This window comes from Thamnophis sirtalis, unplaced genomic scaffold, assembly GCF_051295495.1.
Source record: "Thamnophis sirtalis isolate CommonGarterSnake01/CBP01778 unplaced genomic scaffold, rThaSir2_p1.2 scaffold_8, whole genome shotgun sequence".
Taxonomy (NCBI): domain Eukaryota; kingdom Metazoa; phylum Chordata; class Lepidosauria; order Squamata; family Natricidae; genus Thamnophis; species Thamnophis sirtalis.
In genome coordinates, this window is record NW_028261388.1 from 14916204 (window position 1) to 14935139 (window position 18936).

General features: G+C 39.6%; 1 protein-coding gene across 1 annotated transcript in view; it reads left to right on the plus strand.

Moving 5' to 3' along the window:
- The window catches only part of ARHGAP42 (Rho GTPase activating protein 42), a 182179-nt gene that overhangs the window by 135325 nt on the left and 27918 nt on the right, over positions 1-18936 (plus strand). The window contains exons 8-13 of the mRNA XM_087721121.1: positions 2362-2491; positions 7064-7164; positions 9365-9474; positions 11392-11470; positions 13247-13286; positions 17938-18000. Coding sequence (XP_087577247.1) covers positions 2362-2491; positions 7064-7164; positions 9365-9474; positions 11392-11470; positions 13247-13286; positions 17938-18000 — 523 coding nt within the window. The remainder of the gene's footprint in view (positions 1-2361; positions 2492-7063; positions 7165-9364; positions 9475-11391; positions 11471-13246; positions 13287-17937; positions 18001-18936) is intronic.

Sequence of the window (18936 nt, forward strand, 5' to 3'; positions counted from 1 at the left end):
TTTTGAAAGAGCAAAGGGGAGATGTGTTTTAGCCAAAAGGCTGAGGAAATTTACAGGTCGTTATTAGATTAGTTCAATCTCACAACTCTGGTTACATATCACAATGATTCAGTGCCAGTTGCTGATCTTGTTCAAAGCAGTTGTATTTAGTGTTAAAGATGTCATCTTCAACAGTATGTTGAAAGGGAGAGGGGAAAACTCTTTTTTTTTTCCATTAACATCTTTTATTTCATTTTCATTTTCCTTTATACAATCACTTAAATACTGTGCAGTTAAAAAAAAAAAGCAATAAACACAACTCATAACACTTCTATCCTTCATACACCCTTTCTTCTACCCCTCCAACTTTCATTTCTCCCCTCCAACAATCCCCTCTTCTACTTCCCCTCCCCCTCAACTATTCCTTTCTCCCCTTCCCACCATCTCACCCTCCTTACATTCCCTTCTCACTCCCTCTTAATTCCTCCCTCTTCTTTCCCTCTACTCCTCACTTCGGTGTATTTTTACTATTCATTGGTCTATTCGTTTTGTAATTTACACTAAAATTATAAAAGAAAAATTTAAGGGAAAGGAGGAAAAAAAGAAAGAAAGAAAGAAAAAAAAGCAACAGTATCCAAGTGCATTCATTGTTTTAAAAAATTGAATCTATATTTCCACCCTCCCCCCTCCCCCCCCCATGAACCCCCCCTCCCAGACCGCCTTCCGACTTCCCAGATCCCATTCCCGACATCGTTCCTTATCAAGCAAAGTCTGGAGTATATTGAAACCAAATAGATTAGAAGCTAAACAAAAAATAAAGAATAAAAAAAAAATAAAAAAAATAAAAAAAAAGAAAGGGGAAAAAGACCCCCCCCCAAAAAAGAGAAATCAATAAACTCTCTACCTTAAGCTCAGCTTCCCATTATTATTAACACTTAAGCAATGTGCATCATTCCTAGTCTCAATTAATTTATTACTTGCAGGATTTCAAACTATGTTGAAACCAAGTGAGTTAATCAAATAAAATTCTACTCTAGCTAGGGACCTTATCTCTTTATCTAAATATGTATCCATTTCCAAACCTTTAATATATCCCTTTTACCTCTTTCTCTATAAAGCAACTTAAACACCTCAAATATTTCTCTCGGTTTCTGTTCCAACTCCTCTCATCCTGCCTCTACCCGTGTCCATATATATATTTTATTATCATCCGTACACCTCTCCTATTTGCTCCGCCTTCCTTCAAGCTCCCTGAATATATTCTTCCAAACATTATGTTCAGATAAAAATTACTATAAAAGTCAACTTACTTTCTGGCCCAAAATAAGCTCTAATTAAACCTTCACTACCCTCCCATCTGCGCCACCCTTCCCAACTCGATTCAACCTAAACCACAATCCGAAAGCATCACAATCTCCGCCTTCCTCACCCTAGAGAATAAAACATAAGCAGTTTATGTAAAAGTTCCAAGTTGTCCATCAAGTCTTTTTTTTTTTTTTTTTTAAAGTCCCATACAATATAATTTCCGAGGCGATCAGCATCACTTCCCACAGCCTTAATGTCTCTTGATCGGTATACCGCCACGCCATCTTCTACAAGACATAGTCACAGAGTATTATTCGAGTTAAGATTAAGCAAATGTTTTGGAAGCATAACTAAATCCTTGATCTCCACTCTGCTGCCCCTCCGAAGGGGAATGGAGAGGGGAAAACTCTTTAATTCCTGGATTTTGGGGGGGCTTATTTGGTACTTGGCTACAAATAATAAATATTCCCCAAGGCCACTTTATATGAATGTGATAATGCCATTGCCTTGACGTCTTTTTACTTTATTAGCAGAGCAGAGATTCTATACTTGAAAAAAATATAGTTTTGTTTTCATCCCAAGAACTAATGGAGATGTGCAATGCTACTGTACTAGTGAATTATGCACTAATATACAATACTAGCATTCTCTTCAGATACAGCATATAGTTTGCTTATTAATAGCCATTTGTACTCGGAGGAGGTATAAAGGCAAATACATTAATATATTAGTGTTCTGACCTAGGCTTCCGAAAAGCACGAAGCTGACTCCTCGTCCTGATTAGTTTTATTTAGTTTAAAGTGAATTCCTCTCCAGCAAAATCCCGGCCAACAGTCTTTCAAGAGATTTCACAATTACAGACCTTTATCAGGCTTGGAGAGCTGCCAGGCTGATATGTTCCAAATGCTACTCTGTGGCAGACAATACTTGGCAAGAAAGTCAGGAACAGATCTTCACCCTAATGAATTGAACTAATTGTCTCCTGCAAACTCCACTCCCCTTTTGCTCCTCTTTATTCCCTATGGGAGGGGCCATTCACTGTTCACCATCTTTCTTTTTCTCTGTTTGATTCCTTAGACCAGGAATAATTTTGAAAGCACGCGTCAGGAAGTGGAACGACTTATGCAGCGAATGAAGTCTGCCAGCCAGGATTACAGGCCACCAAGCCAGTGGACTATGGAGGGCTACCTCTACATCCAAGAGAAGCGTGAGTAGTCAATACCCCACACAATATATTATAAGTTAATCACAAGTTAACACATCATAGAGTTAAAGACACATCATACTGTATGTACTGGTAGTCCTCAATATACAATTGGAACCAGAATTTCCGTTGCTAAGCAAGGCGGTTGTTAAATGAGTTTTACTTCTTCTTTTGCTCCAGTCGTACTTGATTCATGCAGTTGTTAACTGAATCATGCAGTTGTTACGGAAACCCCTTGTAAGAAACCAGCTGAGAAGATCGCAAATAGTGATCACATTATTCTAGGACTGGAATAATTCCAGTTATTCCAAAACTGTCATAAATATAAGCCAGTTGCCAAGCTCCTGAGTTTTGATCACATGGCCTGTGGGTTTTGTGGTTATCGACCGGTCATGGGTCATTTTTTTCAGTGCCATTGCAGGCGCTAAACAATGATTGTAAGTTGAGAACTGTCTATACTCTTTTCCATTATAATAGTTAGTTGCACAGTCATCCAGATGTTGAGACTAGATTTGGCATTTTTAGCCATCAAGTCTTTCCCAAGGATCTGGGATGTAGGCAGATGCTGAGGTTTTTGTGGTGTTAGAGCAGGGGTGTCAAACTCAATTTCATTGAGCGCCGCATCAGGGTTGTGTTTGACCTTGTGGGGTTGGGGGGGAGTCAAGGCCAGGTTGTGTGTGGCCAGCTCGATGTCACTTATGTGATCAAATGCCACTTTTGCTAGTAGTTTGTTTTGCTAGCGTTCTGCCAGCAAAAACGTAGCTCGGAGGGACGCGCGTGTCCCTCCTGGCTCCGTTTTTGCTAGCAGAGGCACCACGGATCGGTCCTTTGATTTTTCCAGGGCAGCCCCGTGGGCCAGATCTAAGCACCCCATGGACCGGATCCAGCCCTGTGTTAGAGATATCATAGCAGGATTGTAAGCTGTTCTGAGTAAAGCTGCCTTTGGTAATTTGACTGATGGTGAATTTATCAATGCCAAAGGTGTTCAAATTCCCATTGTTTTAGGATTGTACCCAACGTGCTATTGGTACTACCTTTGCTTTCTTCTATGATATTATTATTCCTATTATTATCAGACTACACCAATGCACCTGTAGAAGACCTTTTGTTGACAGATTTACTATTTTACTATTGGATGTCCATATTTTAGGGGGGAAAAAACAGATTTTACTAGAAAGATAAGGCACCTGCACACTGAAGTAGAAAGACCGAATGGTAGAACTGATGTATCTTATAAATCATTAGAGAGAAGTAACCATTAAGGACAGAGATTTTGTAATAGTAAAATAGATTTCATAAGTAAGCCCTTTGCTTATTTCAAGATGTCATCAAATGGCAGAAGTTTTTATTAGCTTCCCAAGGAGTTGCCATCACTGTTTCCTCTAAGGTGCGCGGCTGCGCGGCCGCGCACGTGGCAAGAAACCCCCGCGCAGCAGTTTCTAACTGCCGCGCAGAGATTTCTAACTGCCGCGCAGAGATTTCTATCAAAGCAAACGTGGGGAAGTCCTTTGCAGGCAGCTAGAACTGGCCGCCCACAAAGGACTTCCCCAGACTGGGAGAGATATTAAAAAAAAACGGCGGTCCTTCTAGCTCGCTTTGTTGCTTGGTTTGCTGCAGCCCTGGGGAGCCATGGAGAGGGCGAGTCTGAGGCAGCCCAGCACCTGGTGTTCCCCCCCCCCTTGGCGGCACCGAGATGGCTCTCCTGGACACCCAAACTGCCGGTATCTCCCCCCCCCCCGCTTTCCGCCTTCCGGAAGCCCATCGCTTCAGGCGCTTCAGGCTCTTTCCTTTCCTCCCATCCCTTGCCCTGCTTTCTGCTCGAACGGAATATCTGCTGCTGCCTCCTCCTCCCCCAACAGCACTGCCGGATTTGCCGCCCAACGCTGCGGCTGAGGTGAAGCCGCCAAAGCTCCCGCCAGCACCCCTGTTTAGGCGAGGTGTTCCGAGCGGAGGGGGAGGCAGGCACCGCCGCCGCTGCCATGGGCGGGGGCACCAGCGGGAGCTTTGGCAGCTTCACCTCAACTGCAGCGCTGGGCAGCAAATGTGGTGGTGCTGTTGGAGGAGGCAGCAGTTATTCTGGTGAGGGGGGCTCGTCACAGCAGTGATAAGGCCATAGATTAGTTTTAGATGCAGGACATTTTCATACAGTAATGTAGAAAAAGCAATGCTGTCTGCCAAAATGCTGTCACTTAATGAATATATATAAGCATATCAGTGAAAAGTGGGTGAATGAAAGGCAGTAAAAATAGGAAATGTTTGCTGAAAGCAATGCAAACAGAAAAGCTTTCTTGTTAAATTCTTTGAATACAAATTTTAAAGATTGTCTTAAATTTCTTGCTGGTTTACAGGCATTATTTTTTTTTCTTCCAAAAATTAAGTTAGCCTCACGGAATTTCATTCCCAAGAAAATGAACACAGAAATGAATGTAAAAAGAAACTATTAAAAAAAACCCTGTTCATTAATTATATAAAGCACTATTTTACTTACACTATTTTCTCCAACTACCATTTCAAATTATTCACCCTTCGAAGTTCCTATGTTTCCCTCTCTCCGTGTGTGTGTGTGTGTGTTTAAAATGCAGGACTAAAAATGCTCCTAACACACCACAACTTTAAAGGCTATTTTTTGTTTCAAATGCCAGACTTTCTGAGCCAACATTTTGGTTGCTAAGCAGGAGCTTAAGTGATACTGATATTATATAACACTTTTAATTAAGCGGGTACCTTGAATAAACATAACTGAGTTTCAAATAATACTGATTTCGTCGTTGTCTTAGGTGACATCTGTGAAAAAAATTCAGGTGCTCAGGCATGAAAATGTGCCACTCAAAGACTATACTTTTCTGCTCACACTGAAAAAAAATTAGAGGGAACATTGGTTGCCATCATTGTATCCCACGTTAAGAGCAAGAGCATGGCTATTCCTGGGACATCTGTCAGATATATCCCTTTGATTTTTTTCCTCTCAATATTGTGTGACCACTTGAAAATGATTGTTAAATTAATGACTCTGGAATGGTGATATTCAGTTGCCTAAAAGCAGGTCTCCGAGGACCAAGTAGCTTGAAGTTACGATTGTTTCACTGAAATGTTTTGCCCTCCCCATCTATTAAACAGCTTCTAAGTGACCCCCCCAAAAAATAGCCCTTTCCCTCACGATGATTTTTCAAGGCTGCCTTTCCTGCTTCAGAACAGCGACAGTTTGCTCTGGGCATTTTTTCCCCCCTATCCTTTAACTAACTGATAATAATAAAAGGCAACCCTCCACCCCAAAGGTCTCTGTTAAGCAGAAATTACCTTGGACATCATTAAGAGGACAGCAAGGACATAGGAAAATGCCAGGCCCCCACACAGTGCTTCACTAGACAGTGAAAGGCCACGGTGACCCGTTGTCATAGCGGAGGAAATTATTTCCTCCTTTGTTTAGGCTATGGGAGAAAGATGACACAAATGTAATTTCAGTCTCAGAGATACAGTCTCTCCTATATGGCAGACTAAATTAACATATTTATTTATTATCTTTGTGTGGTAATTTTGAGACGGGTGATTTAAAATAGACCGAGTTTCCCCGTGTATCTCAAAATACTCGGCGCTAATTTTGGGGAAACACCTAAAAATATCGTCATTTAGCTTATTTCATGGGTGGGCATTTTCTTTTTCTTTTTGGTGCTCGTAGCTTTATCCCTTTGTTTTTTTTAAAAAAAAATTGTGCACTTCCCAGAGTCATGTGGGGTCCTTGGTAGCTTTCTGAACTTGGTGGTTTCTTGCAGACATTTCATTACCCAACTAAGTAACATCATCAGTGCATCATCTACAGAGTCGTCTACAAGTGAGGTGGCTTTTGAAGTGGGAATCATAAATAAATTAGTAAAATTATATTTTAATAAACATTACTTTATACTATATGACTAAGCGGTGGCTCAGTGGCTGTTGTGCTTGTCGATCAGAAAGGTTGGCAGTTTGGTGGTTCGAATCCCTAGGACCGCATAATGGAGTGAGCTCCCGTTACTTGTCCCAGCTTCTGCCAACCTAGCAGTTCAAAAGCATATAAAAATGCAAGTAGAAAAATAGGGACCATCTTTGGTGGGAAGGTAACAGAGTTCCGTGCACCTTCGGCATTCAATCAACTTTCAACTTTAATAAGATTTGTATGCCGCCCACTCCCTTGGGACTCTGGGCGGCTCACAACAAAAGTAAAAACATATAAAATATTAAAAATACAATTATTAAAAATAAGATATCATCCATTCAATCAAGTGGGGCTGGATGTTAATCAACAGCCCCAGGCCTGCCGGAACAGCCAGATCTTGGTCGCTTTACGGAAGGCCGGGAGAGTGGTAAGAGTCATGCTGGCCACATGACCATGGAGACGTCTTCAGACAGCACTGGCTCTTCAGCTTTAAAATGGAGATGAGCACCACTCCCTAGAGTCAGGAACAATTAGCAGATGTGTGCAAGGGGAAGTTTTACCTATATGACTGTAGTATACATTTTAGCATAAAAGGTTTCCTTGTTATGAATTTTTTGTTCTCATGACCTGCAAAAAAAACCACTTCCCCTCCTCTTCTTTTTTAGGACCGTTAGGATTTGCTTGGATAAAACATTACTGTACATATGACAAAGGGACCAAAGCATTCACAATGAGTATTTCTGAAGCCAAATCTGGAGGGAAAGTTGTGAGTATCATCCCGAAGACCGAGTGACTTTAGTCATATGCTTACCTTGAACAATGTCTGTATCTCCCAGAACATTTATTTATTATTTATAAAATAAAATTATATGACAAAATTATATTGTATTATATTGTATTGCATTTCATTATTTTTTTTACAAATAACTCAAAGTGGCGAACATATCCAACACAACTTCTCCCTCCTATTTCCCCACAACAACAGGCCTGTGAGGTGAGTTGGGCTTAGACAGAGTGACTGGCTCAAAGTCACCCAGCTGGTTTTCATGCCTAAGGCAGGACTAGAACTCCTGGTTTCCTGCTTTTGTAGCCCAGTGCCTTAGGCAGTAGACCAAACTGGTGCTCTGTCTCTCTCTCTATTCTGTTTTAAGTCTTAAAATGTAGCACTCCTTAGGAGAAATTAACAGATTAATAGAGTTGGAAGGGACCTTGTAGCTCATCTAGTCCAACTCCCCACCCAAGCAGGAGACCCTACACCATTTCCGACAAATGGCAGTCCAATCTCTTCTTGAAAGCCTCCAGTGATGAAGCTCCTGCAACTCTGAAGGCAACTTCTGTTCCATTGGTTGATTGTTCTCACTGTCAGAAAGTTCCTCCTTATTTTTAGGTTGAATCTCTCCTTGATCAGTTTCCATCCATTATTCCTTGTGTGGCCTTCGGGTGCTTTGGGAAATAGCTTGACCCCCTCCTCTCTGTGGCAGCCCCTCAAATATTGGAAGACTGCTACCATGTCTCCCCTGGTCCTTCACTAGACTAGACATACCCAGTTCGTGCAACCATTCTTTGTATGTTTTAGCCTCCAGTCCCCTAATCATCTTGATTGCTCTTCTCTGCACTTTTTCTAGAGTCTCAATATCTTTTTTTTTAGTGTGGTGACCAAAACTGAATGCCGTATTCTATGTGTGTTCTTCTGTGTGCCAAGATAAGATTTGGAAATGTGATAATGGGAAAAAAAAGTAAAGTGTCGAGTGACAGCACTCAGTTTTAATTATTTTCTATATACAGAGAACAGCAAATTCACTCTGTTTTAATGCAGTCGTTCTCAGCCTTCACCTTTGACCCCCAGAAGTTAACTCGAGATTTAAATCATAACATTTCTTCAAGCCTTTCCCGATTCTCTCTGATGACATGGTAGCCCCCACAAGGGTCCACGGACCACAGGTTGAAAACCGCTGGTCTAATGGTACTGGCTGTAAAGTGGCACAAAAATTAGTTAAGTGATCTTGGGCCAGTCCCTCTCTCTCAATCCTCCAAAGAAGGCAATGGCAAACCACTTCCGGAATCTTCTCTAGAAAACTAGCAGTCCCTGGGAGTCATCACTGACACAAGATGCCTTTAGTGAAGAGCTTAGACATTGGCTGAATTTAGCCTTTCCAGAAATAAAGCCAGTAGAGATTACAGTATCTCCAGATTTATTGGTTAAATTAAAAAAAAAATGAATTTATTAGTTAATAACATTAGCACTTAGACTTATATACCGCTTTACAGTGCTTTACAGCCCTCTCTAAGCGGTTTACAGAGTCAGCCTATTGCCCCCAACAATTTGGGTCCTTGTTTTAATGACCTGGGAAGGATGGAAGGCTGAGTCAACCTTGAGCCTGGTGAGATTCAAACTGCCAAATTGCGGTCAGCTGGCAGTCAGCAGAAGTAGCCTGCAGTACTGCACTCTTAACCACTGCGCCACTGTGGCTCATTTATTAGTTAAACTAAGAAAAAGTTTCTTAATGCTAAATAAGGCAAATGTCTGCAGAGTCTGTTGCAAAAGAGATATTCTCCGTTCTCTTGAAGAGAAAGGATGATTGCCTGCCTCATTCAAAATACTTCCAGAAATAATATGTGAGCACTACTTAAAAGCAAAGGTGAATATGCATGTCTATGCAAATATAATAAATATAGAAGGGAAATATAGATCTGGTAGGTCTTACATATTTTAAGTCTGTACTTTGTCCCATGGCCAGAAAGAGACCTCTGGGTTAATATTAAGCAGATGCTAGAGATAATCTCTCTCCTGCTGCTGTTTTATCGGCAAAGTTAACCAAAGCTCCTGTGGTTGATAATTACAGTTTCTTTATCTTATTTGGCAATTGATTTCATTGTGCAATGAATGTTTCTTCATTCTAACTTTAAATGTTCTAATTTTTTAATTTTTTTTTTTTTTTTTTTTTTTTTTTTTTTTTTTTTGGTAGAACGGCCTTGTTCCAAATTCACCAGAATTGTTCAAGCTGAAGTCCTGCATCCGGAGAAAAACAGATTCAATTGACAAGCGCTTCTGCTTTGATATCGAAGTTGCCGAAAGGTTTGCAATTTTAGAAAGGGTGATTTTTTTAATTCTCTTAAAGGGAAAAAAAATGTCGTGGTGCCCTGTTAGGACATTTTGTGAGCCATCTGCATAGCACTTAACCCCGCAACCTTTTTTTTTCCTGTTCCCAAAACCTCTCTAGATCAGGGGTGTCAAACTGGTGGCCTGCGGGCCGGATGCATCACATGCAGGCCACACCCACCCCAGCTCCGCGAATGGAAACAACGTCACGTGATGGCAACGTGACGCATCAAGTTTGACACCCATGCTCTAGATTATATAAAATGTGATGGAAAACCATTCATAATGGTAACAGTTTTCTACTTCTTAGAAATAAAACAGGTGTGTTAAGTCCTCCAGAATCATTTTGTCTATAAAGCATCTGCCCTTATATCTCCACAATGACTTTCAAATCTTTTTGTGTTGGTTTTTGTTCAAGTTCTATTTCTCTCAGCAGATTTGATATTCTAGAGCAGTGGTCCCCAAACTTCCTGGATTTGTGGATCGATGGGGGGGGAGAGGAAATGGTTGTGTGTGAGTGACAGGTACGCACGCTTTTGCGCACAGCTCCATTTGCGTAAGTGGCGGGCACTTGTGTGCGCGTGACGCTCCATTTGTGTGAGCGGTGAGCTAGTTATTTGAAGTTCCATTTGTGTGAAAGGTTTGTGCAACTTCCGCTTTCGCGCCCCAGTTCTAAACGGGCCATGGCCAGTACGAGGGTTTGGGGACCCCTGTTGTAGAAGACCCTATTCTTTTTCATTATGGGACATATCTTCTATAATGTTATACATTTAGTCCAGCAGCAGGATTCAGTTAGGTTTACCATTGGTTCGCCATTGTGAGTGCACGCATGCTTGCGTCACGCATATCTCTTTCACAAATGTGTACGGCCTTCCTTGCATGCGCTTTGCTTGCACATGTGGTGTGCACACATGCGTGTGACATGCACACATGTGTGACGTGCACGCATGCATGTGACATTGTAAATGAGGATACATAGGATGTTTTGGAGCCAAGGCGGGTAGCCCCCCCCCCCCCCCCGGCAGTTCACCGCTACCAGTTCTGGCGAACCGGTCCAAACTGGCTGAATACCACCTCTGATTTAATCCCATTTCAAAGTCATTGTTTCTGTTTTCAGTGCTGTTGGATATCCATTTCTCCTTTGGATTTATGAATTATAGAAAATACATAGCTGTTATTTTTTCTGAATGCACCACCTGTTACCATTTTGGAAGATTGTAATCTTCCAAAGTTATTCATGTGAATGTATTTTATTGTGTGTGTATATCAGTTGGTGTCTGTGTGTATACATGTGTTTATTAAATATATTAAATAGCTATACATCCTTTGATAATAGCTAGCTTTCCCAGCAATTATCACTTAACACATCTGTCTCATTTTAAACAAACCTATCTCATTAATTTAAAATTAATGGTAAAAATAAAGTATTCTGCAATGAATAAGATCTTATCAATGTATTTCGTTTCACACTATTTTTAACAAAATAATAACAATACAATTTGAATTCGCTCTTCTTGAAAAATCTTCTTTGACCTTGCTTTTCACTATTTAAGAACTTTTTTTTGTGTGTTATTTTCTGCTGTATTGCTGTTTGTTAATTTTGTTCACCTTATGGCCCTAGAAAATTTCCACTTGGGAAACTTGCAATAAGCAAGAAGATTTTGTATTAAGAACAGAAACAGTTAACCTGATAAGAACATTTATTTGTTTGTTTGTTTGTTTGTTTGTTTATTTATTTATTTATTTCAGATATGCTCAGGTTAATTGTAATACCTAACATCTTTTCATGTTCTAGGTTTTGTACTTTTATTTAGCGTAACTTTCAGATTCATGGGAACAAAGTGAATAACCAAGTTTCTAATTTGTATATTGTGTTCTTTTATTTTTAAATAGACATGGGATCATTACCCTGCAAGCTTTTTCTGAATCCAACAGAAAACTTTGGCTAGAAGCTATGGATGGAAAGGAACCTGTAAGAAAAACATTTCTCCCTCTCTCCCCCTCTCTCTCTCCTTCCCTCCCTCCATTCATCCATCCCTCCATCTCCCTTTCCCCCTACTTCTGCTCCCTCTGAGATTTTTGAAAGTAACAAACAAAATAGTTTTGCATGCCATTTAAAAATATCACTGCTGTTTTTAAATACAAATATACTTTTATTAATCAATTTATTTGTTCTGACTTGATTTACCGCAAACTATCAAAATCTCTCAGTGATTTGTTGTAAAAAATAAAGTTAATATCAGGACAATAAAAGGAATTAAAATAGCAAATAGCTGAAGTTAGAACTGAAGAAGCTTCTTGGATGAAAAGTGAAACATTTTCAAAGAAAAAAACAAGAAAGTTCACTTGCCTTTTGGAAAAAGCACCTTTGGGACAATTGGCATGGGGCCTAAAAGTAATATTCAACCCCAAGGGTGGTTAATGGCTTGCAGGTGATTCTACCTCCTCTTTAACATTTTAACCTTTAAATTTGTAACCTCTAATTTTATTTTGTTTTTAATACTGCTTTTAACTCTGTTTTAATTTTTTATATGGCTGCATATATATTTGTAAACCATCAAGAGTCACTTAGGTGAGATGGGTGGCATAGAATTTAGATAGATAGATAGATAGATAGATAGATAGATAGATAGATAGATAGATAGATAGATAGATAGATGATAGATGATAGACAGACACTGTAGATAGATAGATATTATCTAAGTTGTTGTAGAAGTATATGAAAGGAGGCCTCTGCATTGGTGAGAGTTGCATCAATAATTAGATTAGATTAAATTTGATTTGATTTATATGGCTACTCATCTCACTCATCTTAATAATAATAAGAATTAAAATATTTCTATAAATGCAGTTCCCAGCCAACTAACACAAATGGGCTCCCAAAAACACCATCAACTAATAACATGGGCTCTATTACTCTTCTAGCCCCCCATGCCTAGAAAAACAGGCAGGTCTTTAAAACTTTCTAAAAGATGAGCAGAGTTAGTTGAACTTTGAGTGGTTTGGTGTTCCTAAGGGCAGATGCAGCTACAGAAAAGTCATGCTTCCCGAGTCCCTCCAATGATGGCTAGGAATGATGAGCATCGGGTAGTGTGGTCGAATGTAATCCAAAGTTGCAGGAGGGAAAGCAAAGACCCAACATAGCTTGGAATCTTTGGTATGCAGAAAGAGAGTGATGGTGAGTCCTCCCTAGCAGTTCGCAACTACCGTATTTTTGGAGTATAAGACGCACCTTTTCCCCCCCAAAAAGAGGGTGAAAATCTGGGTGCGTCTTATACACTGAATACAGATTTTTGGCCTACCGAAACTCCACCCCCTTTGCAAAAATGGATGTGCAGAGGGATTGGGAAACTTGCAAAGTGCTTCTAGGGGCTGGGGAGGACTGTTTTTGCTCATTTTTACCCCACCTCCTAGGAGCACTCCACAAGCCTCCCAAAGCTCTGCATGCCCCCTCCTTTTTTTTTTTTTTGCAAAAAAACAAGGCGTGCAGAAGATTTGGGAGGCCTGCAGAGTGCAAAATCTTTTTTTGTTTTAATTTACCTCTTCAAAATCATGGTGCCTCTTATACTTCGGTGCGTCTTATCGTTTGAAAAATACAGCATATCTAATAGTTATACAGATAGTACTTTAGTCTGGCAAGACTGCTGTCTATAGGCGAATAACAATAACTCTGATAAGAAAATAGTGAAATAGCCTCATCTGATTTTCAAAAAATTACATTATAATAATACAAATTTGTTCTTTTTAGATTTATACTCTACCAGCAATTATTAGCAAGAAAGAAGAAAGTAAGTTGAATTTTAATTATTTGAAATTATTATGCATGTTTAGATTTTTTTAAAGTTGTAAATGTTTCCTGCTCCCCCCCCCCCCATTTTCTTCTACTATTATCTTCCTCTGCCATTCAAGTCCTCAAATAGCACAAACAAAGTAAAATGTTCCAGGGTAGGCATTTGATTGCTACCTTATATATATTTAAGAGTACAGCTTGATTATTGCTGAAATACCTTTAGGCTACAATCTCATTAAGCTGAGAGTTTCTAAACATGGTTTCCTGTTACCATCACCTGTATTAATCTGATGAGTCAAAAGTAAACTAAATATAGAACCTGCAGAGTAACTTATTTTATGACTAAAATGTTGACAAAATTGTAATCACATTTTTAGACTTCAGTAAAATTCTTGAGCAAAATGTTATTGGTGCTTTCTATTTCTGGGAACAATTAAACCTATGAAATGTGTCATATGTATCACACAGGTTTTTTCCGGTCTTCTCAAAAAATTTTTTAGCAAAATAGTTTCTTTACTTTGAAAACAGTTTGGGACAAGGCTAGAAAGAGCAGAAGTATTTCTTTTCATCTTAAATGTTTTTCCTTAAATAATATTCCACCCCCTTTTACTTCCCATGGGAGGAAAAACCAACATTTTCTCAACAAGCCTTACTTCAGTTTGTAAGAATTTGATATTAGCTGTCTGCTGAAAGAAACGTTCATAAGATAACAAAATAAGGCATGGCTATTTTTTCCCTTTCTACATATGTAAGATAAGCCCTATTTCTCAGTCATTCACATATTTTTGCTCCCTTCAGCATAAACTTTGAAGTTTAGGGAAGGCTTTCATACAAATGTTGCATTTTATTTGCGTGTGTGTGTGTGTGTGTGTGTGTGTGTGTAAAAATTCATATCTGTCTCAAGGGGGGATGCTCATCTCTGAGCCAGACGTTTCCATAGTCATGTGGCCAGTATGATATGCCGCAGAGCAAAGTGTGCATTGAAACATGGAATGCTGTTATTTTCCCACTGAATTGTCTACATACGTAAACACACATGCATGTGCATGAATACATCCAAACACACACACACACACACCATCTCTGACTAACATCCATCTGGAGACATTACGTCAAGATTAGATGTTGACTACTTTATTTGGATCTCACCAAAGTCTTCCACAAATTCTCTCATGAAATTCTCCTTGACAACATGTTAAAATACAGTTGACGACTGAGAGCAGTAGGATCTTATGATTGATTGTGTTGGCATGCCACATTCACTGGTTAAGGGCCTGAACCGTGATGAATACCAAGTCAGGCTAAAAATAACTTATACAAACTCGTCCCCATTTGGGGCAGGCGTGATGGTTCAGTGATTAAGACACTGGGCTTGCCAGCTGGAAAGCCGACAGCCCAGGTTCGAGACCTGAGTGTGGCGTGACAAGGCGAGCTCCTGATCCTTGCTCTAGCTCCTGCCAACCTAGCAGTTTGAAAGCATGCAAATGCAAGTAGATAAATAGGTACCTTCAGTGGGAAACTAAGAGAACTCCATGATGTCATGCTGGCTACATGATCACGGAAACGTCTTCAGACAGTGCTGGCTCAATGGCCCTTGAAACGGATGAGCTCTATCCCCTACAATCAGCAACAACTAACAAAGTAAAATCCCCAGGGACTCCTTGACCTTTACCTTATTATAGCAATAGCAATAGCAGTAGACTTATATACCGCTTCATAGGGCTTTCAGCCCTCTCTAAGCGGTTTACAGAGAGTCAGCATATTGCCCCCAAAAATCTGGGTCCTCATTTTACCCACCTCAGAAGGATGGAAGGCTGAGTCAACCCTGAGCCGGTGGGACTTGAACCGCTGAACTGCTGATCTAGCAGTAGCCTGCAGTGCTGCATTTAACCACTGCGCCACCTTATCCTCACTTAGATGTTTGATTTTATGTCCATATTCCCCAAAACAAAACAAAAAATGTAAAAACTTTGTTTGACTAAAATGCAGATTTAATTGATTAACCATTAATATACACTTGTATTTTTTCAAATTTAAAACTAATTAGATGAAAGGTTTTTCTATAAGTTAGCAATAGCACTTAGACTTATATACCGCTTCACAGTGCTTTTACAGCCCTCTCTAAGCGGTTTAGAGTCAGCATATTGCCCCCAACAATCTGGGTCCACATTTTACCAACCTCGGAAGGATGGAGGGCTGAGTCATTGAGCCCGGTGAGATTCGAACTGCCAAATTGCAGGTAGCCAGCAGGCAGCAGAAGTAGCCGGCAGTATTGCATTCTATCCACTTATGAGCCAACACAGCTCATAAGTTAGATAATAACTACACATTTGTGAAGAGTGCAAGTCACTGATTATATGGAAATGTTTCTGAATTTAAATAACATTCATATAAATGCCAAGGTAAATATTTTGATCACCTTTCTTAACAATAAAATTTGTTACATAACATTTAAAAAAATGATTAATAGGAGAAAATGTTGAAAGATGGTGTCTATGTGTTATGGAAAGGAAATCTTACTGTTTGACTGCTTGTGACTGTCCTTTTTATGCTAGAAACATTGTGTTTTGTTTGCCATAATTCAGCTAGTTAGCAAAATAAGCCACAGAAGGCTTTTAAACTATCTGTGAAGTCTACCTTACAGAAATAAATCTACCCATTGAAAAGGCTAAGAAATGTTTGCAAATGCTGTTTGCCTTTCGAGAGTTGATAATAGCCTGCTTTCTTTCCCTCTGTGAATGGATATCAAGTACAGTTCAGCCTGACATTTCATCTTTTCTAATTAGTTTGTCATGACATGAAACTCTCTACTCCCAACGTTTTCTCTTGAATGGTCTGAATTCATTTCTTGGATTCTAAAACAGAACACTTAACGTTATCAAGCACGGCTGTCTTCCTTACGCCTCCTCAGCATAGATGGATAAGTTTTTACAAAAGTAAAACTAGTGGGCCTGGTTTTAAGAAAGTTAAACGTCTCAAATCTAATGCTGAGGTTTTGATTTCTCTACATTGGTCTTTTTTTCTTTTGGTGGGCTTTCTGTGAACCTCTCTCTCTGCATGGGGCATGATAGGTTTTGAAGGGAAGCTAGTATTGGAGATGAGGATCCCAGACATGTCATAGAGTATATTTGATTTTATTTTCAAAACGTGCCCCTCCAATTTTGCCTTGTAGCTTTCTTTCTCCTGATTATTGCACCTCATTCTAAATTAATGGATGTCTAATTGATACTTAGAGAGACAAAGTGGCTCAGTGGCTAAGACGCTGAGCTTGTCGATCAGAAAGATTGGCAGTTCGAATCCCTAGTGCCATGTAATAAAGTGAGCTCCCGTTACTTGTCCCAGCTTCTCCCAACCTAGCAGTTCAAAAGCATGTAAAATGCAATTAGAAAAATAGGGACCACTTTGGTGGGAAGGTAACAGTGCTCTGTGCACCTTCGGCATTTAGTCATGCCAGCCGCATGACCACGGAGACGTCTTCAGACAGCGCTGGCTCTTCGGCTTTGAAAGGGAGATGAGTACCTCCCCCTAGAGTCAGGAACGACAGCTCACATGTGCAAGGAGAACGATTACCTTTACCTTTAAAGTTCCATTCCAATGCAGAAGAAAAATTATACAAAATAATAAAATAAAATATCCTACCCTGGTTAATATAAAAACCATATTATCTCCCAGACCCCATTGAGATTCAGGTTAGAGGAGGAATTTTTAAAGGCAACAATGAATAAATAATGGATTGAAGAGAAATGTTTTGAGTTGGTCTGATTTCTAAGTTGGCCTCTATCTCCCAGAAACTGGGAACGCCGTTAATAAAACGTCTCTATTCAGTTAGATCAGTATTTCTCAGTCTCTGCCATCTTAAGATATATGTATTTCAACTCCCAGAATTCTTGAGCATGCTGGCTGAGGAATTCTGGGAATTGAAGGTCTTAAAGTAGCTGAAATTAACCAACATTGTGTTAAACAATACCCTTCTATTGTCCTTCTTTTGTTCCGATGGGGGCGGGGGTGGGTGGATTAAGGATGGAATTATGGGTGTCCGTTGTTAGTTGAATTCATTGCATCGTAGAAAATGGCTTACTTTTTAGCTTTCTAAAAAATTAATTTCTATTTAACACCTTGTCTTTCACACTCCAGAAGCAAAAACAGAATCATAAGAGAACTTTGTTCTAAATTGTATGAATGGTGGTCTAAATGTCAACTGGTTTCCTTCTGGTTGAACTCACCTAGTGGTGACTTCACAAGCATGCCCCGTTGTTTTCATGATAATAGATGAAAGGGATTTCTTTTTTAGTCTACATCATGGGGATCAAACTTAACCACGTCATGTTGATGTCATGTGACGTTTCATAACGGTTTTCCCATTTGCGGATCTGGGGTGGGTGTGGCCTGCACGTGATGCATCCAGCACGTGTGCCGCCATTTTGACATTCTTGGTCTACATCTCTCTGCTGAAATAGGATGCAATGATAATAAGGAATGCTTTTTCTTTAATGCTGATTATCTACCATAAAACAAAAAGTCACTTGATTTCTCCTCATTATTATTATATAAGCCTCATCAATAATTCAGTGGTTTTGATAGCAATGAATTTGGCTTTCTGGTTTGCCTGATGAATAATGGATGTTATTTTGGGTCTTTTCTTTTGATAGCATTCCTAAATGAAGCTGGTTTTAATTTTGTAAGAAAATGCATTCATGCAGTGGAAGTAAGAGGTATGTATTAAACTGTTGGTGTAATTTAAAACATTGCAATTAAACCAAACAATTTAAATAACTAAGTAATTAACAAAGAAATTAAATTAATACTTCTTACCCCTTGGGGACTGCTGAGCATATTTAAAACTTCTCAGTTTGAGCAAAATGGCTGCCTTGAGGGGATTGCAGATTTGACTATTGTCAAAGTGTCAGAACTTGTAGCTGTAGCTTATTGCAAAATACTTATTGTACCCATGATATTAGCTACCAACTATCATCCTGCCTCTGTTTTTTTCTTTTCGTTTCTTTTTCTTGACAGATAGGAAACCTTTAAACACGTTCTATTGTAGTTCTCTATCATTGTTATTCCCATTTTATGAAAGCAATGCATAACTTGCATTTCACCTTTGCAATGCCCGCTCTTAAAAATATTAGGCTGCTTTTATCAGGGGGTTCACTCAGTAAAAACCCTAAATTAATCTAAAATTGTGGGCCTTTGGTCTTCAGTGGTGTTATGTCATTACTTAACCATCCTCTTTGGGCTTCCTGAAGTCTCTTCATTCACCATATGTTAGTAGACTGATTTAAACATGATTCCAAGAAGAAAGACATTGAACTCTGCAATGCTGTACAAGACTGGCTTTTCAAACCATTAAACCTTGTTTGTACACGTCTGGTTCATTGTATTGACTTATTAATTCAATCCTCACTTTTATATCGCCACCTTGCAAGGAACTTGGCAGGTCATCTAATCCAACCCCATGCCCAAGCAGGAAACCCTACATCTGCCTCTACCTAGGATCAAACTCACAACCTCCTGATTGTGAGGCGAGAGCTCCACCTCTAGGGCACAGCAACAGGTGAAGTTCGCTGCCGTTAATTACATCATGGAGATTTTTCTGAAAGCCAGACATAGGGATGTACAGTTTCAGAGTATTGGCCATGTCTTTTTCC